The sequence below is a fragment of the Lonchura striata genome, chromosome 29 (genome assembly GCF_046129695.1).
Source record: "Lonchura striata isolate bLonStr1 chromosome 29, bLonStr1.mat, whole genome shotgun sequence".
NCBI lineage: Eukaryota > Metazoa > Chordata > Aves > Passeriformes > Estrildidae > Lonchura > Lonchura striata.
Genome location: NC_134631.1, coordinates 102,363 through 129,881, shown reverse-complemented (window position 1 = coordinate 129,881; position 27,519 = coordinate 102,363). Strand labels below are relative to the sequence as shown.

At 54.8% G+C, this 27,519-nt stretch overlaps 1 protein-coding gene across 1 annotated transcript; it reads right to left on the bottom strand.

The window, feature by feature from the left end:
• Positions 1-41: 41 nt before the first annotated feature.
• On the bottom strand, positions 42-24,972 carry EHMT2 (euchromatic histone lysine methyltransferase 2). Its single transcript, XM_077788906.1, has 28 exons — positions 24,949-24,972; positions 24,717-24,762; positions 23,734-23,920; positions 22,718-23,021; positions 22,516-22,594; positions 22,113-22,201; positions 21,348-21,467; positions 20,821-20,973; positions 19,910-20,018; positions 18,794-18,895; positions 18,066-18,187; positions 17,026-17,169; positions 15,635-15,873; positions 14,312-14,497; positions 13,243-13,325; positions 12,914-13,020; positions 12,177-12,299; positions 11,556-11,657; positions 10,630-10,734; positions 9,418-9,572; positions 8,159-8,326; positions 6,115-6,259; positions 4,879-4,956; positions 4,192-4,307; positions 3,636-3,722; positions 2,768-2,846; positions 1,862-2,037; positions 42-827 (listed from the first exon to the last, which is right to left on the bottom strand). Exons 1-28 carry the CDS (start codon positions 24,970-24,972, stop codon positions 674-676), a joined length of 3,582 nt encoding a protein of 1,193 aa, XP_077645032.1. The 3' UTR covers positions 42-673.
• Positions 24,973-27,519: the final 2,547 nt, after the last annotated feature.

Below are 27,519 nucleotides of genomic sequence, written 5' to 3'. Positions count from 1 at the left end.
CACGCCCCTTTTTCCATTCCTGGCTTTTTATTGGTTCAAACCCGATGTCAATCAAGGGGGGGGGGGCTTAAAGACAAAATTGGGACAAAATTGGGGCAAAATGGGGGCGGTTTGGGGGAATTTGGGGCAGCATTTTGGCTATTTTGGGTGAATTCGGAACCGTTTTGTGTAAATTTTGGCCCTTTTCTGTATATTTGGGGCCATTTTGGGTGACTTTTGGTCTTTTGGGGCAAATTTGGGCCTTTTTGGGGTGAATTTTGACCATTTGGGGCAGTTTGGGGTGGAACTGGGGCAGTTCCAAGTACAAAACCGGGTGAATTTTGCCCATTTTGGGTGAATTTTGGTTAATTTGGGGCAGTTCCAGGTACAAAACCGGGTGGATTTTGCCCATTTTGGGTGAATTTTGCCCATTTTGGGTGAATTTTGCCCATATTTTGAGTGAACTTTGCCCAATTTTGGCCAGTTCTTGGGGCAGGGACTGGGCAGGAGTTCGGGGCCGTTCCAGGGCGGATTTTGGGGGGATTTTTGAGGAGATTTTGGGGGGATTTTTGGCGGATTTTTTGGGGAATTTTGGGGGGATTTTCGGGGGATTTTTTGTGGGGATTTTCGTGGGAGTTTTGGAGGGATTTTTTTGGGATTTTCAGGGGGGATTTTTGGGGGATTTTGGGGGGTCTCAGGGCGGGGGCAGCGCCAGCAGCGGGGGCAGCAGCTCGGGGGGGTCCCCGCGCCCCCCGCCCGCCTCGGCCGAGTGTTTGCACTTCTCGGAGCCGCACTGGCACGGGAAATATTTGCTCTTGATGTCCCAAAATCGGTCCCCGTAGTCGAACCTGAAATTCGGGACACCGGGGTCACCCCAAATCCCAAACCCACCCCCCAAAACCCGCGGTGACCCCACGGGGTCGGGGGTCAGAGAGGGTGGGGGGTTAAATTGTGCCTAAATTGTCTTTAAATTGGCCTTAAATGTCCCAAAATTGGCCCTAAATGTCCTTAAATGTCCCCAAAATGGCCACAAATTGACCCTAAGTCCCCAAATGTCCCTAAATTGTCCCCAAGTGTCCCCCAGACCCCCTAAATGTCCCCCGAGCCCCCAGAACATCCCCGAGTGAAATGCCCTAAATGCCCCCAAATCCTCCTAAACAACCCTGCACCCCATAAACACTGTAAGAACCCCAGGAACCCGATATAAACCTTGGAAAAACTGTGTAAGGACCCCGTAAACAACCCCGAGCCCAATAAAAACCCCACAAACACCATCATCACCCCGTAAATACCAAATAAACCCTTTAAAAACCCCATAAACCCAACAAAAACCCCCCAAAAATGCTCCATGAGCATTGTAAAAACCCTGAAAACACCCCATGAAGCCTGGAAATCCCTATAAAACCCCTATAAAACACCTATAAATCCCAATAAATCCCTATAAAACCAAATAAAACCCTATAAATCCCTATGAAACACCTATAGAACACCTATAAATCCCAATAAAGCCCAATAAATCCCTATAAAACCCAATAAAACCTTATAAATCCCTATGAAACACCTATAAATCCCAATTAAACCCAATAAAGCCCAATAAACCCCTATAAAGCCCTAATAAAACCCTATAAATCCCTGTGAAACACCTATAAATCCCAATTAAACCCAATAAACCCCTATAAAGCCCTAATAAAACCCTATACAATCCCTATAAATCCCTATAAAACCCCAATAAATCCCAATAAACCCCTATAAAATGCCAATAAATCCCAATAAATCCCTATAAAACCCCAACAAATCCCAGTAAATCCCTATAAAACCCCAATAAATCCCGATAAAACCCCAATAAATCCCTATAAATGATTCTAAATCCCTAAAATCCCACCCCAGCTCCTCGCCGGGGCGGATGTGGCGGCTGCTGAAGAAGGCGATGCGGGGGAAGCGCAGGTCCTGGTGCAGCATGAACACGCGCACGGGGATGATGTTGGGGTCGCACAGGTGGTTGATGAAGCGACTGACGTTGCCGTAGTAACGGGCGTCGATGCAGTACACCTCGCCGTCCTGGGAAAGGGGCGGGGCCTCGCTCAGGGGGCGGGGCCGGGAGCAGTGACCACGCCCCCTGCCCGGGAAAGGGGCGGGGCCTCGCTCAGGGGGCGGGGCTGAGAGCCGAGACCCCGCCCCCTGCCCGGGAAAGGGGCGGGGGCTCGCTCAGGGGGCGGGGCTAATAGTGGCTCCGCCCCCATTCAACAACGGGGCGGGGCTATACACCGTGGCTCAGCCCCATTTTAAAAGGGGCGTGGCTTAGAGCTGTGGCTCCGCCCCATTCTGGAAAGGGGCGTGGCTAATCGCAGTGGCTCCGCCCCCGTTCGGGAAAGGGGCGTGGCTGTGCCGCGGGTTTTGGGGGGGATTTGGGAGATTTGGGGACTTTTTTTGGATTGGTTTTGGGGTCGGCCTGCACGTCTGGGGGTCCTCAGCACCTTTAGGGACCCCCCAAAGTCCCTGGGATCCCCCCCAAAAATTCCTGGGACACCCCAAAAACCCCTGGGACCCCCCAAAAACCCCTGGGACCCCCCCCAAAAACCCCTGGGACCCCCCAAAAACCCCTGGGACCCCCCCAAAAACCCCTGGGACCCCCACCCAATGGGATTAAACCACCACGGGGTCAATGGGGCAGAGCTGCTGTCCCAAATTTTTGGGGTCTCACCTCAAAATTTTGGGGTCCCCTGCCCCTGGATCCCCCAAAAATCCCCCAAACCCCCCAAAAATTCCCAAAACCCCCCAAAAATCCCACCTTGTTGTCCAGGTCGAAGAGGTAGGAGTCGTCCTCCCTGACGTCGGCCTCGGCGTCTGAAATCAGCTCCCCCACGTACCTGGGGTAAAAAAACCCAAATTTGGGCACCCCAAAAACGGCCAATATCCCTAAAAACCTGAAATCCGCCCAAAAGCCTTCAAATAGCACCGAAAATCCACCCAAAAAAATCCCTAAAATATCCCCCAAAATCCTTCAAATAGCACCAAAAAACCCTTAAAATATCCCAAATAAACCTTAAAATATCCCAAAACCCCCTAAAATATCCCAAAAAGCCCTAAAATATCCCAAAAAAGGCCTAAAATTTACAGAATAAAACCCAGAAATCCCCCCCCTTCAAACCCCCGAAAATATCTGAAAGGAAAGCCAAAATCCCCTAAAATCCCCCCAAAACCCCAGAATTCCCCCAACCCCCCCGGTTTTAGGGTTTCCCTCCCCATTTTTGGGATTTTTTTCTCCATTTTTGGTGTTTCCATCCCAATTTTTAAGATTCCCCCCCGCCTTTTTTGGGTTTTTTCTCCCCATTTTTGGAGTTTCCCCCCATTTTTGGGATATTTTTCCCATTTTGGGGTTCCCATCCCCATTTTTGGGTTTCCCCTCCCATTTTTGGGGTCCCTCTCCCCATTTTTGGGCTGTTTTCCCCAATTCTGGAGTGGTTTTCCCCCATTTTTGGTGTTCCCATCCCCATTTTTGGGATATTTTCCCCTTTTTTGGTCCTCCCATCCCTATTTTTGGGGTTTCTCTCCTCATTTTTGGGGCTTTTTTCCCCATTTTTTAGAGTTCCCCTCCCCATTTTTGGGGTTGCTCGCCCCATTTTTGGGCTGTTTTCCCCGTTTTTGGGGTCCCTCACTCGCAGATGAAGGTCCCGGGGGGAATCGCCTGCAGCGCCCGAACGCCCCAGCCCATCTTGGCCGTGCGGTACAGCTGCAGCCGGACCCTGAAATGGGGCGAAAAAACGGGATTTTGGGAAAAACGGGAATTTGGGGGGGAAAAAACGGGGAATTTGGGGGAAAGAAGAGAATTTTGTGGGGAAAAAATGGGGATTTTTGGGGGGAAAATGGAGGGAAATGGGAATTTGGAGGGGGGGAATTGGGAATTTAGGGAGAAAAAACGGGAATTCTGAGGGAGAAAACTGGGAATTCTGGGGGGAAAAATGGGGAATTTGGGGGGCAAAAAAAGGGAATTTTGGGGGGAAAAATGGGAATTTTGGGGGGGAAAAATGGGAATTTTGGGGGGGAAAAATGGGGGTATTTGGGGTTTTTGGTGTCCCACTTGATGCCGCTCTGCACCATGCTGTTCTTTGGGGGCAGAATTCAGGATTTTGGGGTTTTTGGGGTGCAGAATTCAGGATTTTGGGGTTTTTGGGGTGCAGAATTTGGGTTTTTGGGGTTTTTTTGGGGTCCCACTTGATGCCGCTCTGCACCACGCGGTTCTTGCAGCTCCTCCAGCAGGTGCAGGCCTGGTTGCACTCAAAAATCAGGGGGGGCTCGATTTTATTGAACTCCTGCAGCAGCCGCCCGTCCTGGGGGGAAAAGGGACACTGAAACACCCCAAAATCACCCTGAAAAACAGCCCAAAAATACCCTTAAAAATAACCCAAAATACCCCAAAATCACCCTTAAAAACAGCCCAAAAATACCCTTAAAAATACCCCAAAACACTCCAAAATCACCCTGAAAAACAGCCCAAAAATACCCTTAAAAATACCCCAAAACACCCCAAAATCACCCTTAAAAACAGCCCAAAAATACCCTTAAAAATACCCCAAAACACCCCAAAACCACCCTTAAAAACAGCCCAAAAAACACCCTTAAAAAAAACCCAAAACACCCCAATTCATCCTTAAAAACAGCCCATTTTTGGGGATTTTTTGGGGGGAATTTTTTGTATTTTTGGCATGGTTTTGAAAGAAGTTTTGGGATTTTTTTGGGGCATTTTTTTGGAATTCTTAAGGGATTTTTGCAGATATTTTTGGGGTTTTTGGGGGTTGTTTTTGGGGTGGTTCCAGGGGATTTTTGAGGACATTCTGGGGATGGTTTTGGGGTGGATTTGAGGGAATTTTGGGGTTTTTTGGGGGTTTTTTCCCCTCTCACCTTGTCGTACCAGCAGCGGATGCTGAGCTGCCCGCAGAGGCAGTTGGAGGAGGAGCAATCGTCCTGGCAGGTGCAGTGCTGCAAAACAGCCCAAATTCACCCCAAATTCCCCCAAATCACCCCAAAGTCACCCCAAATTCACCCCAGACTCACCTGGAACCTTCCAGGACCCGTCCAGGACCCCCCAAATTCCTCCCAGTTTGTCCCAGTTTCCCCAAATCCCCATTTTCCCATCAGTTTTACCCCAAAAATCCCATTTTTCCCCGTTTTTTCCCATTTCCCCCCCGTTTTTTCCCCCCCGTTTTCCCCCCTTTTTTTCTCCCTTTTTTTCCCATTTTCTCCCCATTTTTTCCCGTTTATTCCCATTTTTTCCCCGTTTTTTCCCACTTTCCCCCCGTTTTTTCCCGTTTTTTTCCCATTTTCCCCGTTTTTTCCCGTTTATTCCCCATTTTTCCCCATTTCCCACCCGTTTTTTCCCTGTTTTCCCCCCATTTTTTCCCGTTTTTTCCCATTTTCCCCCGTTTTTCCCCATTTTCTCCCCGTTTATTCCCCGTTTCCCCCCGTTTTCCCCCATTTCTCCCCGTTTTTCCCCGTTTTCCCCTGTTTTTTCCCATTTCCCCCCGTTTTTTCCCCGTTTTTCCCCATTTCCCCCCCGTTTTTCCCCATTTTCTCCCCGTTTTTCCCCGTTTTTCCCCATTTTCCCCTGTTTTTCCCCATTTTCTCCCCGTTCATTCCCCATTTTTTCCCGTTTTCCCCCATTTCCCCCCGTTTTTCCCCGTTTTCCCGTTTTTTCCCATTTCCCCCCTGTTTTCCCCCGTTTTTCTCCATTTTCTCCCCGTTCATTCCCCATTTTTTCCCGTTTTTTCCCATTTCCCCCCCGTTTCCCCCCGTTCATTCCCCATTTCCCCCCGTTTTCCCCCGTTTTTTCCCCGTTTTCCCCCGTTTTTTCCCCGTTTTTTCCCATTTTCTCCCCGTTTATTCCCCATTTTCCCCCGTTTTTCCCCATTTCCCCCCGTTTTTCCCCGTTTTCCCCTGTTTTTTCCCATTTCCCCCCTGTTTTCCCCCGTTTTTCCCCATTTTCTCCCCGTTCATTCCCCATTTTTCCCCGTTTTCCCCCATTTTCCCCCCGTTTTCTCCCATTTCCCCCCCATTTCCCCCCCATTTTTCCCCGTTTTTCCCCATTTCCCCCCATTTTCCCCCCGTTTTCCCCCGTTTTCCCCGTTTTCCGGCTCCCACCTGCAGGTGGGTGATGTTGTGGTCGATGTTCATGGTGGAGGTCTCGCAGTTCTCGGCGATGTATTTGTAGTCCTGCGGGCACGGCTCCTCGTCCACGCCGTTGACGCAGGGGATGGGAACGTTCTCGTGGCCCCGCGCCACGTCCCTGCGGGAATTCCCGACAATTCCAGCAAAAATTCCCAAAAAACCCAGCCCAAGTTGCCGAAATTCCCAAAAAAATCCGGTCAGAAATGCTGACATTTCCAAAAAAATCCAGCCCGAATTGCCGAACAATATCCAGCACAAATTCCCAAAAAAATCCAGCACAAATCCCAAAAAAATCCAGCACAAATTCAAAAAAATTCCAGCAAAAATTCCCCAAAATTCCAGCCCAAATTCCCAAAAATTCCAGCCCAAATTCCCAAAAAATCCAGCCCAATTCCCCAAAAAAATCTAGCATAATTCCCAAAAAATCCAGCCCAAATTCCCAAAAAAATCCAGCACAAATCCCAAAAAAAATCCAGCACAAATTCCCAAAAAACTCCAGCACAAATTCCCAAAAAAATCCAGCACAAATTCCAAAAAATTCCAGCCCAAATTCCCAAAAAAATCTAGCACAAATCCCAAAAAAATCCAGGACAAATTCCCAAAAAAATCCAGCATAATTCCCAAAAAATCCAGCCCAAATTCCCAAAAAATCCAGCACAAACCCCAAAAAAATCCAGCACAAATTCCCAAAAATTCCAGCCCAAATTCCTAAAAAAAAAAAAATCCAGCACAAATTCCCAAAAATTCCAGCCCAAATTCCCAAAAAAATCCAGCCAAAAATCCTAAGAAAAATCTGGCCAGAAATGCCAAAATTCCCCAAAAAAATCTGGCCAGAAATGCAGAAATTAAAAAAAAAAATCTGGCCCGAAACTCGGAAATTCCCACAAAAATACGGCCAGAAATTCCCAGAAGAACCCAGCCTGAAATAAAGAAATTCCCCCCAAAAAATCAGAAAAAAATCCCAAAAAAATCAGAAAAAAATCAGGAAAAAAAGATCGGAAAAAAATTTGAAAAAATTTGAAAAATATTTTGGAAAAAATCGGAGAAATATTGGGGAAAAAAAAATCGCAGAAAAATAACTCAAAAAATCAGAAAAAAAATCACACACAAAAAAAAAAAATCCCAAAAAATCAGAAAAAGGGAAAAATCTGAAAAAAAAAAAAGTGAAAAAAATCCCCAAAAATACCCCAAAAAATAAAAAAAAAAAATTGGGAAAAATCACAAAAACTGCCCCAAAAAGTCCGAAAAAATAATCCAAAAATCCGAAAAAAATTGGGAAAAAAATGGCAAAAAAATCCCAAAAATCAGAAAAAAATAAGGAAAAAAATCTGAAAAAAAAATTTGAAAAAAATCACAAAAACTGCCCCAAAAAATCCGAAAAAAATCATCAAAAAACCCCAAAAATCCGAAAAAAAATGGGAAAAAAATGGGAAAAAAAAATCCCAAAAATCAGAAAAAAATAAGGGAAAAATCTGAAAAAAAAAAGAGTGAAAAATATCCCAAAAAATCCCCCCAAAAATCAGAAAAAATCATCAAAAAATCTGAAAAAAGCTGGGAAAAAAATGGGAAAAAAATCCCAAAAATCAGAAAAAAATAAGGATAAAATCCCCAAAAATCCCAAACGCCCAAAATTGCCCAAATCGCCCCGAAATGCGCCCGTACCTGCTGACGATGCGCTCGGTGCGCAGCGCCGTGCCCGCCGTGCCCTGCCTCAGTTTGTGACCCAAAAATGCCCCAAAAACGCCCCAAAAATCACCAAGAATTCAAAAATAAAATCAGAAAAAATCCCACAAAATGCCCCAAAAATCAGGAAAAAAATGAGAAAAAAAATCCCAAAAATCAGAAAAAAATAAGGAAAAAAATCTGAAAAAAAATTTGAAAAAAATCCCAAAAAATACCCCAAAAATCAGGAAAAAAATGGGAAAAAAATGGGAAAAAATTCCCAAAAATCCGAAAAAATTCCCCAAAAATCCCAAACGCCCAAAATCGCCCAAAATCCCCCAAAATCGCCCCGTACCTGCTGACGATGCGCTCGGTGCGCAGCGCCCTGCCCGCCGCGCCCTGCCTCAGTTTCCTGTTGAGCTGCAGCGCCACCCAGACCTCGGAGCGCTCCGGGCTCAGGTCCAGGGGCGAGTCGCCCTCCTTGTTCCGCACCTCGGGGTCGGCGCCGCGCGACAGGAACAGGCTGGGGGGCGGCGCCGCCTCAGGGACCCCCCCCCAAATTGGGGGGAACCCCCGGGAGCCCCCAAATCCACCCCCAATTTCCAGGGGTACCCCCACAGTCTGTGAGTGGAGTCTTCCTCAGGGAGCCCAAATTGGGGAGGGGGTCAGGGACCACCTGGGACCCCTTCCTAATTTCTGAGACCCCTCCCCAATTTTAAGACCCCTCCCCAAATTGGGGGGAACCCCCAGGACCCCCCAAATCCACCCCCAATTCCAGGGGCACCCCCACAGTCTGTGAGTGGAGTCTCCCTCAGGGAGCCCAAATTGGGGAGGGGGTCAGGGACCACCTGGGACCTCTTCCGGATTTCTGAGACCCCTCCCCAAGTCCTGAGACCCCTCCCCAATTTCTGAGACCCCTCCCCAATTTTAAGACCCCTCCCCAAATTGGGGGGAACCCCCCGGGACCCCCCAAATCCACCCCAAATTCCGGGGGCACCCCCACAGTCTGTGAGTGGAATCTCCCTCAGGGAGCCCAAATTGGGGAGGGGGTCAGGGACCACTTCAGACCCCTTCCCGATTTCTGAGACCCCTCCCCAAATTCTGGGACCCCTTCCCGATTTTAAGACCCCTCCCCAAATTGGGGGGAACCCCCTGGGAGCCCCCCAAATCCACCCCAGTTCCAGGGGCACCCCCCTGGTCTGCGTGTGGAATCTCCCGGGGAGGCCCTCAGGGAGCCCAAATTGGGGAGGGGGATTCGGGGGGGCCTCAGAGACCCCTCCCCAATTCCAGGGACGCCCCTGGGGCCCCCCGAAGCCCCCAGACCCATTTCCCTCACCTCAGTCATGTCCCTGTGTCACTGTGTCCCCAGACGCCCCAGACCCCCCGAAGCCCCCAGACCCAATTCCCTGACCTCAGACAGTCATGTCCCTGTGCCACTGTGTCCCCAGACCCCCCGAAGCCCCCAGACCCAATTCCCTGACCTCACACAGTCATGGCAGTGATGTGCAGCAGTGTGTCCCCATGGAAGGGGTGTCCCCGTGTCCCCATGTCCCTGTGACCCCCCCAGACCCCTGTGACCCCCCCAGGCCCCCCGAAGCCCCCAGACCCAATTACCTGACACAATCATGGTAGCTCTCCCGGGCGGCGATGTGCAGCGGCGTGTCCCCGTGGAAGTTGACGGCGTGCAGGTCGCACTGCGCGTTCAGCAGCACCTCGGCGATCTCGGCGCTGCCCGTGAACGACGCCCAGTGCAGGCAGATGTTCTCCTCCTGCAGAGTGACCAACTGACCATCAGTGACCATGAGTGACCATCAGTGACCATCACTGACCAGCCCTGACCAGCACTGACCGGCCGCACCCAGCCACTGACCAGCCCTGACCAGCCCCTGACCACCCAGTGCAGGCAGATGTTCTCCTCCTGGGGAGTGACCAGCTGACCATCACTGACCATCAGTGACCAGCACTGACCATCACTGACCATCAGTGACCATCACTGACCAGCACTGACCATCACTGACCATCACTGACCAGCACTGACCATCACTGACCATCACTGACCAGCACTGACCATTGCTGACCATCAGTGACCAGCACTGACCATCACTGACCATCACTGACCAGCACTGACCATCGCTGACCATCAGTGACCATCACTGACCAGCACTGACCATTGCTGACCATCAGTGACCAGCACTGACCACTCAAACCCACCCACTGACCACCTCAGGGCACCCAGTGCAGGCAGACGTCCCCCCAGCTGTGCCCAGGTGTGGCCCAGGTGCGCCCAGGTGCGCCCAGGTGCGCCCAGGTGCGCCCAGGTGTGGCCCAGGTGCGCCCAGGTGCGCCCAGGTGCTCCCAGGTGTGCCCAGGTGCCCCCAGGTGTGCCCAGGTGCGCCCAGGTGTGCCCAGGTGTGGCCCAGGTGCCCCCAGGTGTGCCCAGGTGCCCCCAGGTGTGCCCAGGTGTGCCCAGGTGTGTATCCCAGCTGTGCCCAGGTGTGCCCAGCTGTGCCCAGGTGTGGCCCAGGTGTGCCCAGGTGTGTATCCCAGGTGTGTATCCCAGCTGTGCCCAGCTGTGCCCAGGTGTGCCCAGCTGTGCCCAGGTGTGTATCCCAGCTGTGCCCAGGTGTGTATCCCAGGTGTGTCCAGGTGTGTATCCCAGGTGTGTCCAGGTGCTCCCAGCTGTCCCCAGGTGCTCCCAGCTGTGCCCAGGTGTGTATCCCAGGTGTGTCCAGGTGTGTATCCCAGGTGTGCCCAGGTGTGTATCCCAGCTGTGCCCAGGTGTGCCCAGGTGTGCCCAGCTGTGCCCAGGTGCGCCCAGGTGCTCACGTTGTCGGTCAGCGTGACGTCGGCCCCGCGGGTCAGCAGCCGCCGGATGACCTCGATGTGTTTGTGCTCGGCCGCCCAGATGATCGGCGTCCAGCCGCCGCTGTCCTGGGGGTCACTCAGGGTCACTCAGGGGTCACTGACCACCCCTGACCAACTGACCAGCTCTGGTCATCCCACTGACCACCCGTGACCCACTGACCACCCCACACCAGCCCAATGATCGGCGTCCAGCCGCCGCTGTCCTGGGGGTCACTCAGGGTCACTCAGGGGTCACTGACCACTGACCAGCCCCTGGTCATCCCACTGACCAGCCCTGACCCCCTGACCACTACCAGGACACACCCAGGACACTCAGGACAAACTCAGAACACACTGACCATCCCCACGACACTCAGGACACACTGACCACTCCCAGGACACACTGACCGCTCTCAGGACACACTGACCACTCCCAGGACACACTGACCGCTCTCAGGACACACTGACCACTCCCAGGACACTCAGGACACACTGACCATCCCCAGGACACACTGGCCATCCCCAGGACTCTCAGGACACACTGACCATCCCCAGGACTCTCAGGACACGCTGACCACTCCCAGGACACTCAGGACACACTGACCACTCCCAGGACACACTGACCATCCCCAGGACACACTGACCACTCCCAGGACACTCAGGACACACTGACCGTTCTCAGGACACACTGACCACTCCCAGGACACTCAGGACACACTGGCCATCCCCAGGACACACTGACCACTCCCAGGACACTCAGGACACACTGACCGCTCCCAGGACACACTGGCCATCCCCAGGACACACTGACCATCCCCAGGACTCTCAGGACACACTGACCACTCCCAGGACACACTGACCGCCCCCAGGACACTCCGGACACGCTGCCCAGCTGCCCGCGGGCTCACCTGGGCGTTGACGTCCACCTGGCCGGTGCTCAGCAGCAGCTCCACCATCTCCAGGTTGCCGTTCTTGGCCGCGTGGTGCAGGCAGGTGGAGCCGTCCTCCTCCTGTGACGTCACACAGGTGGGCAGTGACGTCACACAGGTGGGCGGTGACATCACACAGGTGTGTTCAGTGACGTCACACAGGTGGGCGGTGATGTTCAATGTGTGTTCAATGACATCACACAGGTGTGTTTAATGAAGTCACACGTGTGGGTGATGACATCACACAGGTGTGCATGATGTCACAGGTGTGTGTGATGTCACAGGTGCGTGATGACGTCACACAGGTGTACGTGATGTCACAGGTGTGTGATGACATCACACAGGTGTGTGATGACGTCACACAGGTGTGTGTGATGTCACAGGTGTGTGATGACATCACACAGGTGTGTGATGACATCACACAGGTGTGTGTGATGTCACAGGTGCGTGATGACGTCACACAGGTGCGTGATGACATCACACAGGTGTGTGATGACGTCACATAGGTGTATGTGATGTCACAGGTGTGTGATGACGTCACGCAGGTGTGTGATGACGTCACGCAGGTGCGTGATGACGTCACACAGGTGTGTCCCTCACCTGGCTGTAGGCGCACCCCCCTCTCTGCAGCAGGTACCGCGCCGTGTCCAGCTGGTCATTGGCCACGGCCTCCATCAGCGGCGTCCGGCGCTGCTTGTCCACGGCGTTGATGTTGGCTCCGGCCTGCGGAGTGACCGCCGAGTGACCACTGACCCCCGAGTGACCCTGAGTGACCACTGAGTGACCACTGAGTGACCACTGACCCCTGAGTGACCACTGAGTGACCACTGACAATAACTGACCCCTGAGTGACCACTGAGTGACCCTGAGTGACCACTGAGTGACCACTGACCATCCCTGACCACTGAGTGACCCCTGAGTGACCACTGACAATAACTGACCCCTGAGTGACCACTGAGTGACCACGGACCCCTGAGTGACCGCTGGGATGGCGCTGGGATATTATTGGTACCACTGGTGTGTTACTGGTGTGTACTGGGATGTACTGGGATGTTACTGGGATGTACTGGGGTGTACTGGTGTGTGACTGGGATGTACTGGGGTGTCACTGGGGTGTCACTGGTGTCACTGGTGTCACTGGTCTGTACTGGTGTCTCACCTGGAGCAGCAGGTGGCAGATCTCCAGGTGTCCCTTCTGCGCCGCCACGTGCAGCGCCGAGCGCAGACCCGTACTGGGATGTACTGGGATGTACTGGTGTGTGACTGGGGTGTGACTGGGGTGTACTGGGGTGTCACTGGGGTGTCACTGGTGTTACTGGTCTGTACTGGGAGCTCACCTGGAGCAGCAGGTGGCAGATCTCCAGGTGTCCCTTCTGCGCCGCCGCGTGCAGCGCCGAGCGCTTGCTCTGAGCGTCGCTCTGGAAATTCGGGTCCAGGTTGTCCACTGGGGGAAAGGAGCCGAAATTGGGGTGAGAAACAGCAGAATTGGGAAAAGAGACCCCAAAAATGCGTCAAGGACACCAAAATGGGATCAGGACCCCCCAAAAATCCCCCCCAAGGACCCCAAATCCCCCCAGGATCTCCCAAACCACCCCCAAATTCCCCCAGGCGCTCTGGGATTTTTGGGGTCCCCCCAAATTTTGGGATTTTTGGGTCCCAGACTCACGCAGCATCAGGATGACCCTGCCCAGCTCCCCCTGTTTGACGCTCAGGTAAAGCTGCCGGGGGTGGAAGCGAAGCTTCTTCCTCCTGGGGGAACTGGGAGTGACTGGGGGGAACTGGGAGGGACTGGGAGGGAACTGGGAGGGGATTGGGAGGGACTGGGAGGGACTGGGAGGGACTGGGAGGGAACTGGGAGGGACTGGGAGGGACTGGGAGGGACTGGGAGGGGATTGGGAGGGAACTGGGAGGGACTGGGAGGGAACTGGGAGGGACTGGGAGGGACTGGGAGGGGATTGGGAGGGAACTGGGAGGGACTGGGAGGGACTGGGATGGGACTGGGAGGGGATTGGGAGGGAACTGGGAGGGACTGGGAGGGAACTGGGAGGGACTGGGATAGGACTGGGAGGGGATTGGGAGGGAACTGGGAGGGACTGGGATAGGACTGGGAGGGGATTGGGAGGGAACTGGGAGGGACTGGGAGGGACTGGGGGGAACTGAGAGGGAATTGGGATGCACTGGGGGGGACTGGGAGATATTTTAGGGAGCCCCAGGGCATTTTAGGGTGTTTTTACCCCCCCCAGGTGAGTTGTTGGGATGATTTAACCCCTCCCAGGTGTATTTTATCCCCTCCCAGCTGAGTTTTTGGGTGAGTTTTTGGGGTCCCAGGTATATTTTAGCCCCCCCAGGTGAGTTTTTGGGTGAGTTTTTGGGTCCCAGGTATATTTTATCCCCTCCCAGGTGAGTTTTTGGGTGTGTTTTGGGGTCCCAGGTATATTTTATCCCCCCCAGGCGAGTTTTTGGGTGAGTTTTTGGGGTCCCAGGTGTGTTTTTAACCCCTCCCAGGTATATTTTATCCCCCCCAGGTGTGCCCAGGTGAGTCTCCCCTCACCTCTCGGCCTCCTGGCCCAGCAGCGCCTTCTCCAGGTGTGTTTTTACCCCCCCAGGTGAGTTCTTGGGTGTGTTTTTGGGGTCCCAGGTATATTTTATCCCCCCAGGTGAGTTTTTGGGTGAGTTTTTGGGGTCCCAGGTATATTTTATCCCCCCCAGGTGTGCCCAGGTGAGTCTCCCCTCACCTCTCGGCCTCCTGGCCCAGCAGCGCCTTCTCCAGGTGCTCCCGGGCGGGGCCTGGGGGGAGCCCCCGGGCGCTCAGGGCCCCCCCCGAGGGCAGGGCCAGCGCCGGCCCCCCCGAGCTGTCGATGGGCTCGGCCCGGGGGTCCGGCCGGGGGGCGCGGCCCTCGCCCTGCCCGCGCATGCGGGCACTGCCGGGGGAAAAGAGCCAAAATCAGCCAAAATCCCCAAAAAACCCACTCGAAATAATCCAAAATCAGCCAAAATCCCCAAAAAAAACACCCAAAAATACCCAAAATCAGCCAAAATAACCCAAACTATCCCGGCCCTCGCCCTGCCCGCGCATGCGGGCACTGCCGGGGGAAAAAGAGCCAAAATCAGCCAAAATCCCCAAAAAACCTACTCGAAATAATCCAAAATCAGCCAAAATCCCAAAAAACCCACCCAAAATAATCCAAAATCAGCCAAAATCCCAAAAAACCCACCCGAAATAATCCAAAATCAGCCAAAATCCCCCAAAAAAACACCCAAAAATACCCAAAATAACCCAAACTATCCCGGCCCTCGCCCTGCCCGCGCATGCGGGCAGTGCCGGGGGAAAAGAGCCAAAATCAGCCAAAATCTCCAAAAAATACATCCAAAAATACCCAAAATCAGCCAAAATCCCCAAAAAACCCACTCGAAATAATCCAAAATCAGCCAAAATCCCCAAAAAAAACACCCAAAATCAGCCAAAATCCCCAAAAAACCCACCCAAAAATACCCAAAATCAGCCAAAATCCCCAAAAAAAACACCCAAAATCAGCCAAAATCAGCCAAAATCCCCAAAAATACCCAAAATCAGCCAAAATCCCCCCAAAAAAACACCCAAAAATACCCAAAATAACCCAAAATAACGAAAACTATGCCGGCCCTTGCCCTGCCCCCGCATGTGGGCACTGCCGGGGAGAAAAGAGCCAAAATCAGCCAAAACCCCCCAAAAAAACACCCAAAAATACCCAAAATAACCCAAAATAACAAAAACTATCCCAGCCCTTGCCCTGCCCCTGCATGCGGGCACTGCCGGGGAGAAAAGAGCCAAAATCAGCCAAAACCCCCCAAAAAAACCACTCGAAATCAGCCAAATTCCCCCAAAAAAACCCACCCAATATCAGCCAAATTCCAAAAAAATCCCCCCTAAAATCACCCAGAGTCAGCAAAATAACCCAAAAAACAACCTAAAAGAAGCACCCAAACCGACCCAGAAACAACCCTCCCGAAACAACCCAAACATCAAGAAACTCCACCCAAATTTAATTTTCCCCCCCGGACCGGGCTCGCTGCCGCACCTGGGCGCGGGGGGCTCGGGGCGGGCGCGGGGGTGCCCCGGGGGGTGCCCGGGGGGGGTCCCGGCCGTGCCCGGCGGCGGCGCCGGGGCGCCCTCGGGCCGGGGCAGCGTCACCTCCTGCGCCTCCGAGGCGTCCTCGCCGCAGTGCGGGCAGAAAATGAGACCCCCGAGGCGCGAGACGCACGCGCGGTGGAAGCGGTGCCCGATGCGCACGTCGGGGTGGCACTCCAGGAAGGTGCCCTGGGGGCAACGGGGGAAAATGGCATTAAAATGGCATTAAAATGTCATAAAATGTCATTAAAACGGCATTAAAATGGCATTAAAATGTCATAAAATGGCATTAAAATGTCATAAAGTGTCATAAAGTGTCATAAAGTGTCATAAAATGTCATAAAATGTCATTAAAATGTCATTGAAATGTCATAAAATAGTCATAAAGTGTCATTAAAATGTCATAAAATCTCATAAAATGTCATAAAATGTCATAAAGTGTCATAAAGTATCATTAAAATGTCATTAAAATGTCATAAAATGGCATTAAAATGTCAAAAAGTGTCATAAAATGTCATAAAGTGTCATAAAATGTCATAAAATGTCATAAAATGGCATTAAAATCTCAAAAAGTGTCATAAAATGTCATAAAGTGTCATAAAATGTCATTAAAATGTCATAACGTGACCCCGGAATCGTAAAGATTGGCTATGGATCAATAAAGGGATTTGGGGTCAGACTGGCACCAGGGTGGCACTCCAGGAAGCTGCCCTGGGGGAAATGGGGAAAAAATGGCATTAAAATGTCATAAAGTGTCATAAAATGTCATTAAAATGTCATAAAGTGACCCCGGAATCGTAAATATTGGCTATGGATCAATAAAGGGATTTGGGGACAATTAAAAGTGTCCCCAAAAGCTCCGGCGCCTGCCCATGCGGGATTGGGGTTTTTGTTGGATTTCTGGTTTTTTTTACAATTTCCCCATTTTCTATCGGATTTTCATGGGTTTTTTTGGGATTTTTTGGGATTTTTGGGATTTTTTGGGATTTCCCCCCACTCACGGCGGTGCAGAAGTGGCCGCAGCCGGGGCAGCACTGGTGCTTGACCATGCGGGATTGGGGTTTTTGTTGGATTTCTGGGTTTTTTTGCAATTTCCCCATTTTCTATCGGATTTTCACGGGGTTTTTTTTGATTTTGATGGGATTTTTGGGATTTTTTGGGATTTTCCCCACTCACGGCGGTGCAGAAGTGGCCGCAGCCGGGGCAGCACTGGTGCTTGACCATGCGGGATTGGGGATTTATGGGATTTTTTCAATTTCCCCATTTTCTATCGGATTTACACGGGGTTTTTTTTGATTTTGATGGGAATTTTGGGATATTTTGGGATTTTCCCCCACTCACGGCGGTGCAGAAGTGGCCGCAGCCGGGGCAGCACTGGTGCTTGACCATGCGGGCGCGGTGGCTCTCGCACAGCACCATCAGCGGCACGCGGCTCGAGGGCCGCATGGTCTCGCGCTTCAGGATGCTGCTGCCGCAGCCGCTGAGCTGCGGGGACAGAGACCCCGGGATTTTGGGGACGTTTCGGGAGGTTTCGGGGCTTTTCGGGGGTTTGGGGATGTTTTGGGGAAGTTTCGGGAAGTTTATGGGAGGTTTCGGGAGGTTTTGGGGAGGTTTGGAGGAGGTTTTGGGATTTTTTGGGGATTTTTGGAGAGGTTTGGGGGGATTTGGGGAGATTTTTTGGGGATTTTGGGGATATTTTGGGGATATATTGGGGTTTTTCGGGGGTTTGGGGATGTTTTGGGGAAGTTTCAGGAAGTTTCGGGAGATTTCGGGGAGGTTTTGGGATTTTTTGGGGATTTTTGGGGAAGTTTGGGGGGATTTGGGACTTTCAGGAGGTTTGGGGAAAGCTTGGGGAAATCTTGGGAATTTTTTGGGGAGGTTTTGGGAGGTTTCAGGGAGGTTTGGGAATGTTTTGAGATTTTTTTGGGGAGGTTTGGGAAAGGTTTGGGGAGGTTTTGGGCAATTTTTGGGCAGGTTTGGGGGAAGTTTTGGGGATTTTCTGGGATGTTTGAGGAGGCCTGGGGAGGTCTGGGAGGGGTTTTGGGTATTTTGGGATATTTTAGGAGGTTTGGGACACTTTGGTGTATCCCACGTGTGCCCAGGTGTGTTCCCAATGCCCCCAGGTGTGCCCAGGTGTGTTCCCATGCCCCCCAGCTGTGCCCAGGTGTGTTCCCATGCCCCCCAGGTGTGCCCAGGTGTGTTCCCATGCCCCCCAGGTGTGCCCAGGTGTGCCCAGGTGTGTTTCCATGCCCCCCAGGTGTACCCAGGTGTGTTCCCAATGCCCCCAGGTGTGCCCAGGTGTGCCCAGGTGTGTTCCCATGCCCCCCAGGTGCCCCCAGGTGTGTTCCCAATGCCCCCCAGGTGTGCCCAGGTGTGCCCACCTGCCCGTCCACGCTCTCGGTGGCCATGCAGAGCCCGCGGTCCCCGCCCCGCTCCACCTTGGGCGCCTCCATGCGGCAGGAGCAGAGCGGCAGCTCCTCGAAGCGCTCGGCCTCTGCCGGGCCTGGGAGGGGCAGGGGCGGGGTCAGGGCGTGGTCGGGGTGTGACATGGACAGGGCGTGGCCATGGGCGTGATCAGGGTGTGACCATGGGCGTGGCCAGGGTGTGGCCAGGGTGTGGCCATGGGCGTGGTCGGGGCGTGGCCATGGGTGGGGTCAGGGCGTGGCCATGGGCGTGGTCAGGGCTGGGTGTGGTCAGGGTGTGACAGGGGCAGGATGTGGCCAGGGCAGGATCAGGGCGTGGCCAAGAGCCTGACAGGGTGGGTAAGGGGCGCGCCCAGGTGTGCTGGGCGTGTCCTGGGGGCGTGTCCCGGAAGGACGTGTCCCGGAAGGGGCGTGTCCCGGAAGGGGCGTGTCCCGGAAGGGGCGTGTCCCGGAAGGGGCGTGTCTCCAAAAAGAGGCATTTTCCAAAAGGGGGGTGTCCCAGAAGGGCGTGTCCCGGAAGGGGCGTGTCCTGGGGCGTGTCCCGGAAGGGGCGTGTCCCGGAAGGGGCGTGTCCCAGAGTGGGCGTGTCCCGGAAGGGCGTGTCCAGAGTGGGTGTGTCCCGGAAGGGGCGTGTCCCGGAAGGGCGTGTCCCCAAAGGGGCGTGTCCCGGAAGGGCGTGTCCTCACCTGGGGGCTGGGGGCTCAGGGCCCCTCCCCCCGGCAGCTGCAGGCAGCCCAGCGGCACCTCGGTGTATTCGCTGGGGGGGCCCACGGGGGGGCCGGGGGCGCCTGGGGGGCACGGGGGGTCAGAGACCCCAAACTCCCCTCCCGGGGACCCCTCCCCAAATCCCCTCCCTGGGATCCCTCCCCAAAATCCCATCCCCAAGACCCCTGCCCAAAATCCCCTCCCAGGGACCCCTCCCCAAATCCAGTCCCAGAGACCCCTCCCCAAATTCCCCTCCCCGGGACCCCTCCCCAAATCCCCTCCCTGGGACCCCTCCCCAAATCCTGTCCCAGAGACCCCTCCCCAAATCCCCTCCCAGGGACCCCTCCCCAAATCCCCTCAATGGAGACCCCTCCCCCAGTCCCCTCCCCAAAATCCCCTCCCTGGGACCCCACCCCAAATCCCCTCCCTGAGACCCCACCCCAAAATCCCTCCATGGAGACCCCTCCCCAAATCCCGACTCCAATCCCCCCTCCCCAAAATCCTGTCCCAACTCTCCTCCCCAAATCCCCTCAATGGAGACCCCTCCCTAAATCCCCTGGGACCCCTCCCCAAATCCCCTCCCTGGGACCCCTCCCTAAATCCCCTGGGACCCCTCCCCAAATCCCCTCCCTGGGACCCCTCCCTAAATCCCCTGGGACCCCTCCCCAAATCCCCTCCCAGGGACCCCTCCCCAAATCCCCACTCCAATCCCCCCCTCCCCAAAATCCTGTCCCAACTCTCCTCCCCAAATTCCCTCCCTGGAGACCCCCCCCCCTCCCCAAATTCGTGTCCCAATCCCCACCCGAATTTGGATCCCCCTCCCCATTTCAGGGTCCCCTTCCCCATTCTGGGGTACCCTTCCCCATTTTCAGATCCCTCTGCCCATTTTTTGGGTGCCCCTCCTCATTTCGGGGTCCCCTCCCCACTTTGGGGTCCCCCCCACATTTTGGGGTCCCCCTCCCCATTTTGGGGTCCCCCTCCCCATTTAGGGATCCCCTGCCCACTTTGGGATTCCCCTCCCCAATTCAGGATACCCCTCCCCATTTTTTGGGTCCCCCTCCCCACTTGGGGGTCCCCCCCAGGTTTTGGGGTCCCACCTCGGTCCTTGCCCCCCCGGGGGTCCTTCCTCTTCCTCTTGCGGGCGGGTTTCAGCCAGGGGCTCTCCTTCCAGCGCCGCCGCCCGCGGCGCCGCGCGCTGCACGCGCTCTGGGGCCCCAAAATCACCCAAACGGCCCAAAACGGCCCCGAAAACGCGGAGACGGGGCCAGAAACAGCCCCGACATCACAAACACCCCAAAACGGCCCCAAAAACCCGGAGACTGAGCCAAAAACAGCCCAAACGGCCCCAAAAACGCAGAGACTGACCCAAAAACAGCCCCAAAATCACAAATACCCCAAAAGAGCCCCAAAAACCCAGAGACTGAGCCAAAAACCACCCCAAAAACACTGAGACTGACCCAAAAACAGCCCCAAAATCACAAATGTCCCAAAACAGCCCAAAAACCCAGAGACTGAGCCAAAAACAGCCCCAAACAGCCCCAAAAACGCAGAGACGGGGCCAGAAACAGCCCCAAAATCACAAATGTCCAAAACGGCCCAAAAACCCAGAGACTGAGCCAAAAACCACCCCAAAAACACTGAGACTGACCCAAAAACAGCCCCAAAATCACAAATGTCCCAAAAGAGCCCCAAAAACACTGAGACTGAGCCAAAAACCGCCCCAAACGTCCCAAAAACACTGAGACTGACCCAAAAACAGCCCAAAATCACAAATATCCCAAAAGGCCCCAAGAACCCAGAAACAGACCCAAAAACTCCCCAGAAACGCCCCAAATATCCCAAAAGGGCCCCAAACACCCCAGAGAATGACCCCAAACCCCCCAAAAGTGCCCCAAAATCCCCCAGAATGGCCCCCAAACCCCTGAGACTGCCCAAAAACCCCCCCAAACCACCAAACCTGCCCCGAATCCTCCCCAAAAGCCCCAAATTTCCCCCCAAATCCCCTCACCCGATCCGAGGCGTTCCCGGACTCTTCGTCCTCTTCCTCCTCCTCCTCCTCCTCCTCCTCCTCCTCTTCCTCCTCGTCCTCTTCCTCCTCCTCTTCTTCCTCCTCCTCCTCCTCCTCCTCGCTCAGGGCCTCGCCCGGCCCGTCCCCCTCAGACTGAGCAGGGGATGGGCTGAGTCGGGGGGTCTCGAGCCCCCCAGCACCCCCCAGTTCATCCCAGTGTCCCCCAGTCCATCCCAGTCCCCAAATTTCCATTCCCAGTCCCTCCCAGCCTATCCCAGTTCCCCCAGTCCATCCCAGTCCCTCCCAGTCCCCCAGATTTCCATTCCCAGTTCCTCCCAGTCCATCCCAGTTCCCCCCAGTCCATCCCAGTCCCTCCCAGTCCCTCCCAGTCCCCCAGATTTCCATTCCCAGTTCCTCCCAGTCCATCCCAGTCCCTCCCAGTCCATCCCAGTCCCCCAGATTTCCATTCCCAGTCCCCCCAGCCCCTCTCCCAGTCCCTCCCAGTACAAACCAGTCCCTCCCAGTACCTTGCTGTCCGAGTCCCCGTGCCCATCCACGCTGAAGCCGTCGTAGAAGAGGGAGAAGCCCCCTCCCCCCTCCGAGTCCCAGTCCCGGGGGGGCGCGGCCATTTCCTCCGTCACTGTGATCTGGGGGGCACGGGGGATTTGGGGGGATCTCGGGGATTTGGGGGGATTTGGGGGGGTTTGGGGGATCTCGGGGGATTTGGGGGGGATTTGGGGGGGTTTGGGGGGGTTTGGGGGGGATTTGGGGGGGTTTGGGGGGATTGGGGGATTTGGGGGGGTTTGGGGGGATTTGGGGGATTTGGGGGGGTTTGGGGGATTTGGGGGGGATTTGGGGGGGATTTGGGGGGGATTTGGGGGGGATTTGGGGGGATTTTGAGGGGTCCTGGGGCATGCTTGGGGGACTTGGGGGGATTTTGGGGGGATTTGGGGGATCTGGGGATGTCTGGGGGGATTTGGGGGTGTTCGGGGGCAGCCATTTCCTCCATCACTGTGATCTGGGGGGCACGGGGGGATTTGGGAGGATTTTGGGGGTATTTTGGGGGGTCCTGGGGGGGATTGGGGGAGATTAGGGGGATCCTGGAAGGGTTAAGGGGGCATTTGGGGGGCTCTGGAGAGATTTGCGGGGGTCCTGGATGGTTTTTGGGGTGGTTTTGGGGGGATTTTGGGGGGTTTTGGGTACCTCGGTGCTGGTGCAGGGGCTGGGGCGCTGCAGGGTCCCTGGGGGTGATTTTGGGGGGATTTGGGGGATTTTGGGGGATTTTTGGGTACCTCGGTGCTGGCGCGGGGGCTGGGGCGCTGCTGCAGCCGCTTGTGGAGCCCCTCGGAGCCAAAATCCAGCTTGGGGCGTTTGGGGGTGTCTGGGGGGGCAAAGAGAGAGGGTCAGGGAGACCCCAGACTCAAATCTGAACCCCCAGATCCAAATCTGAACCCCCAGACCCTTCCAGAACCACCCCAAACCCCCCAGGATCCCCCAACACCCCCCAAACCTCCCCAAGACCCCCCAAAACCTCCCCAGGACACTCCCAAACCCCTCCAGGACTCCCCAGGACCCCCCAAACCCACCCAGGACCTCCCCAACACCCCTCAAACCCCGCAAGGACTCCCCAAACCTCCTCAAGACCCCCCAAATCCCCTCCAGGACCCCCCCAAATTCCCCCAAACCCCCCCAGACCGTGGTGCTGCCCCATCCCGCAGAGCTCCTCGGACACCCTGAAGTGCAGCATCTCCGACATCCTCGGCTTCTCGGGCACCTGGAGGGGGGCAAAAAACACCCCCAAACCCTCAGCGGGGGTCCCCCAAAACCCCCAGACCCCCCAGACCCCCCCAAACCCCTGACACCCCCTGCCCAGAACCCCCCCAGAGCCAGCCCGTACCTGTCCGTTGCTGGGCTTGGCCATGGTTTTGCGAGCTCGGTGAATTTTGGGGGGCTCGGGGGGGTTCTGGGGGGGGCTCCGGGGGGTTCTGGGGGGGCTCCGGGGTGGGGGGCGACCCCCGGGACCCCCCGAGCCCGGCAGGCTGAGCAGGCGCAGGGCCAGGCTTTGGCCCGGGGGGGTTTTGCCGCCCCCCGCCCCCGTCAGGGACATTTTGGCACGGCTGGGGGGGGGCAGGGGGTGGGAGGAGAACCCCCAAAATCGCCCCCCAAAATCGGGGAGCCCGGCAGGGTCTTGGTGGCGTGGCCTGAGGGCAAGAAAAAGGGGAGACCCCCCCCAAAAATAGCTCAGAGACAGCCCCAGGTTGATTTAAAAACCAAATTTGATTTCCCCCCACCACAAAATTTAACAGATCCCCCCAAAATCTCCTCCAGACACCCCAGAAGCCATGAAGACCCCCCCCAAAATGTCACCAACCCCCCCAAAATCCTCCCAGATCCCCCCAAATCCATCCCAGACCCCCCTCAAACCCCCCAAAGCACCCCCAAACCCCCCAAATCCCCCCAAGAATCCCCAGACCCACCCCAAAATTGCCCCAGACCCCCCAAAATCCATCCCAGACCCCCTCAAACCCCCCAGACCCTCCCCAAAAACCCCCAAACCCCCCTAGATCCCCCAAAAAACCCCAGGTCCCCAAGATCCTGCCAGACCCCACCAGAACCTCCTCAAAGCGCCCCCAGACCACCCAAAATCCCCAGACACCCCCCAAAACTGCCCCAGACCCCCAAAATCCCCAGACACCCCCCAAAACTGCCCCAGACCACCCAAAACGCACCCCAGACCCCCCAAAACCCACCCCAGACCCCCCAAAACCCATCCCAGTTCCCCCAAAACCCATCCCAGACCCCCCAAAACTGCCCCAGACCCCCCAAAACTGCCCCAGACTCGCCCAAAACCCATCCCAGACCCCCCAAAACCCACCCCAGATCCCCCCAGCCCCCCCAAAATCCCCCCCAGACGCCCCCTCCTCACCTGGCAGCCCCTTGGAGCCGCTGCCGCCCCCGGGGGGGGTCCCCTGCGCCCCCTCCCCATCGCTGGGGCCGCCCCCCCCCGGCCCCTCCTCGTCCGGGGGGGCCCCCCCGGCTGTGGGGGGGGTCCCGCCGGGGGGGGGAGGGTCACAGGGGGAGGGGCTGCCCGGGGGGAGCCCTGGGGGGGGAGAAAAGGGGGGTCAGGGGGGGTTTGGGGCATTTTGGGGGGGTCTGGGCGGAATTTCGGGGGGTCATGAGGGGATTTCGGGGGGTCTTGAGGGGGATTTTGGGGGGTCCTGAGGGGGATTTTGGGGGGTCCTGAGGGGAATTTTGGGGATCCTGAGGGGATTTTGGGGATCCTGAGGGGATTTTGGGGGGTCCTAAGGGGATTTTGGGGATCCTGAGGGGATTTGGGGGGGTCCTGAGGGGATTTTGGGGGGTCCTGAGGGGATTTTGGGGATCCTGAGGGGGATTTTGGGGATCCTGAGGGGATTTTGGGGATCCTGAGGGGAATTTGGGGATCCTGAGGGGATTTTGGGGGGTCCTAAGGGGATTTTGGGGATCCTGAGGGGATTTTGGGGGGTCCTGAGGGGATTTTGGGGATCCTGAGGGGGATTTTGGGGATCCTGAGGGGATTTTGGGGATCCTGAGGGGAATTTTGGGGAACCTGAGGGGATTTTGGGGGGCCCTAAGGGGATTTTGGGGATCCTGAGGGGATTTTGGGGGGTCCTGAGGGGATTTTGGGGGATCCTGAGAGGATTTTGAGGGACCCTGAGGGGATTTTGGGGATCCTGATTGGAATTTTGGGATCCTGATTGGAATTTTGGGGATCCTGAGGAGATTTTGGGGATCCTGATTGGAATTTTGGGATCCTGATTGGAATTTTGGGGATCCTGAGGCAGATCTGAGGGGGATCTCAGGGGGGTCTCAGTGGAGACCAAAGTGCGAATAAGAATTTGGGGGGGGTCACTCACCGGCCTCTCCCGCCGCCTCCACCACGAGGGTCCCGCCGGGAGGGTCCTGAGGGGGAGGGGGAGGGGCAGAGAGCGCCGTGAGGGGCGCGCCCCTCCCCCCAGCGGACCCCGCCCCTCCCCCCGCTCACAGCCACCGCCCGAATGCCCAAAACCTCTCAAAACCCCCCAAAAAAAACCCCAAACCGCCCGAAAACGCCCCAAAGAGCGGCCCCGGCTCGGCCTCCCCTCAGACCTCGGCGCCTCCCGCCGCCTCCATCGCCGCGCGCGGTGACGTCAGCACGCAGCGCGTAGCGCCTTTTATGGGCGAAGCCACGCCCACCGCGCGGGCTTTGTGTTGCCGGATTGGCCACGCCTACCGAGCGAAGCCACGCCCCCTCGCTGTGAGCCACGCCCACCGAGCCAAGCCACTCCCCTCGTTTTAAGCCACGCCCACTGCCTTAAGCCACGCCTCTTTGTGTTTAGGCCACGCCCATGTGAATTTTGGGGGGTCCTGGTGGTTCGGGACCCCCCAAATTGTCCCGAAAGGGCTCAAAAAATGGCGCTGAAAACGAATAAATCCGCGAAAATGAGGAAAGGACAAAAATTAATGAATTCGAAAAAGTGAAAAACTCATAAAAATTCAGAAATTGCCCAAAAAAATCCCAGAAATTTAATGAATCAATAAAAGCTAACCAATCCCCAAAAACTAGTACATTCTAAAATATAATAAACCCCCCCAAAAATGTATAAATCCCAAATAAATTAATAAACCCCCAAAGTTGTATTAATGAATGCCCAAAAATGGAAAAAATCCTCCAAAAACAACTAAATTTTAAAAATTAATCAAATGTCAAAGTCATTAATCCTTAAAAATTAATAAATCCCAAAAATTAACCAATCTCTAAAAATTAATAAATGCCAAAAAATAAATTCCCCAAAGTAAGTCCCATACAAATTTATAAATCCAAAAAAATTAAATTCATAAATCTTCCCAAAATGAATCCCAAAAAATAAATGCAAAAGAAAAAAAACCCTAAAAAATAAATAACTCCTACAAAAATTAGTAATTCCCCCAAAATAAATTGCAAATAAATTAATACATCCCAAAATTAAATAAAGAAACCCCCACAAAAAATGAATTCCCCAAAAATAAATGAACAAATCCCAAAAAACAACTAAAAACCCATTTTTAAAATTTTTTTCAAAATCCATTTATTACAAAAAAAAAAAAATTCAAAAAAAACCTCCGGGGTTGGGGGAGGGGTCCCACGCCCCTCCCCCACCCCAAAACGGGTCTCACCCCCCCCCCCAAAATCCCCCAAAAGGGACCCAAAATTCTCCTTTCTACCCCCTAAACCCCCCGCCAAAAAACCCCAATTTTGGGGTCACCTCCCCCACCCCAAATCCCTCCCCCACCCCCAAAAACTTCCCCTCCCCCACCCCTCACTACAACCTAAGGGGGTCCCCAAATCCTAAAATCTACAAAACCCCCCAAAAAATCTGGGGGAATCCCCAAAAAAATCAGGGGAGTCCCCAAAAATCTGGGAGGAATCCCTAAAACATCAAGGGGGACCCCCCAAAAATCCCCCGAGACCTTGAGAGCCCCGGAATTTACCCAGAGAGGCCAAATTTGGGGGGATGCCCCCAAAAAAATCAGCCTTATTCAGCTCATTTTGCCCAAAATCCCCAAAATTTTGCCGGTTTTGGGTTTTTTCCCTGTTTTTTCCAGCTGGATTTTCAATGGGGACCCCAAAATTTGTCACTCAGGTGGCCCAGGAACCCCAAAATTTGTCACCCAGGGGCTCTTCCTCACCATTTTGGGTTCTTTCCCCATATTTTGGGGTCCTTTCTCCCCATTTTGGGGTCATTCCTCCTCATTTTGGGGTCATTTCCCTGATTTTGTCATTGTTCCTCCCCATTTTGGGTCTCCCCACTTTGTTCCAGGAAGGATTTGGGTGTCCAGGGGTCACTCCGTGGTCACTCCATGGTCACTCTGTGGTCACTCTCTGGTCACTCTGTGGTCACTCTGCTCACTCTGTGATCACTCTCTGGTCACTCTCTGGTCACTCCATGGTTACTCTGGTCACTCTGTGATCACTCTCTGGTCACTCTCTGGTCACTCCGTGGTCACTCTGCTCACTCTGTGATCACTCTCTGGTCACTCTCTGGTCACTCCGTGGTCACTCTGGTCACTCTGTGATCACTCTCTGGTCACTCTCTGGTCACTCCGTGGTCACTCTGGTCACTCTGGGCTCGTTGCCATCACCCCGGGGGTCACCCACTCGGGGTCACGGTGTCCACATGTCCAGGGGTCACTTTGGGGGTCACTTTGGGGGTCACTCTGAGGTCGCCACCGTCACCCCGGTGGTCACTCTCAATGTCCAGCAGGGTCCAGGTGTCCGGTGGTCAATCCCAACCACTCTGGGGTCACTTTGGGGGTCACTCCCCACCACTTTGGTGGTCACTCCATGGTCACTCTGACCTCCTTGCCACCACCCCAGCGGTCACCAGCTCAGTGTCCAGCAGGGATCAAATGTCCAGTGGTCACTCCCCACCACTCTGGGGTCACTTTGGGGTCATTCCTGACCACTGTGGCCTCCTTGCCACCACCCCAGTGGTCACTCCCTCAGTGTCCAGCAGGGATCCAGTGTCCAGTGGTCACTCCCCACCACTCTGGGGTCACTCTGCACCACTTTGGGGTCACTCTGCACCACTTTGGGGTCACTTTTCACCACTTTGGGGTCACTTTTCATCACTTTGGGTCACTCTGCACCACTTTGGGGTCACTCCCCACCACTTCGGTGGTCACTCTGTGGTCACTCCC

Bases quoted from the DNA above. Each gene is read 5' to 3' on its own strand.
- EHMT2 (XM_077788906.1), bottom strand. From the start codon at position 24,972: ATGGAGGCGGCGGGAGGCGCCGAG. The intron at 10,735-11,555 runs GTGAGCCCGCGG...AGTGACCCCCAG, and splicing joins AGGTGGACGTCAACGCCCAG to GACAGCGGCGGCTGGACGCC. The intron at 9,573-10,629 runs GTGAGCACCTGG...GTCACTCTGCAG, and splicing joins ACGTCACGCTGACCGACAAC to GAGGAGAACATCTGCCTGCA.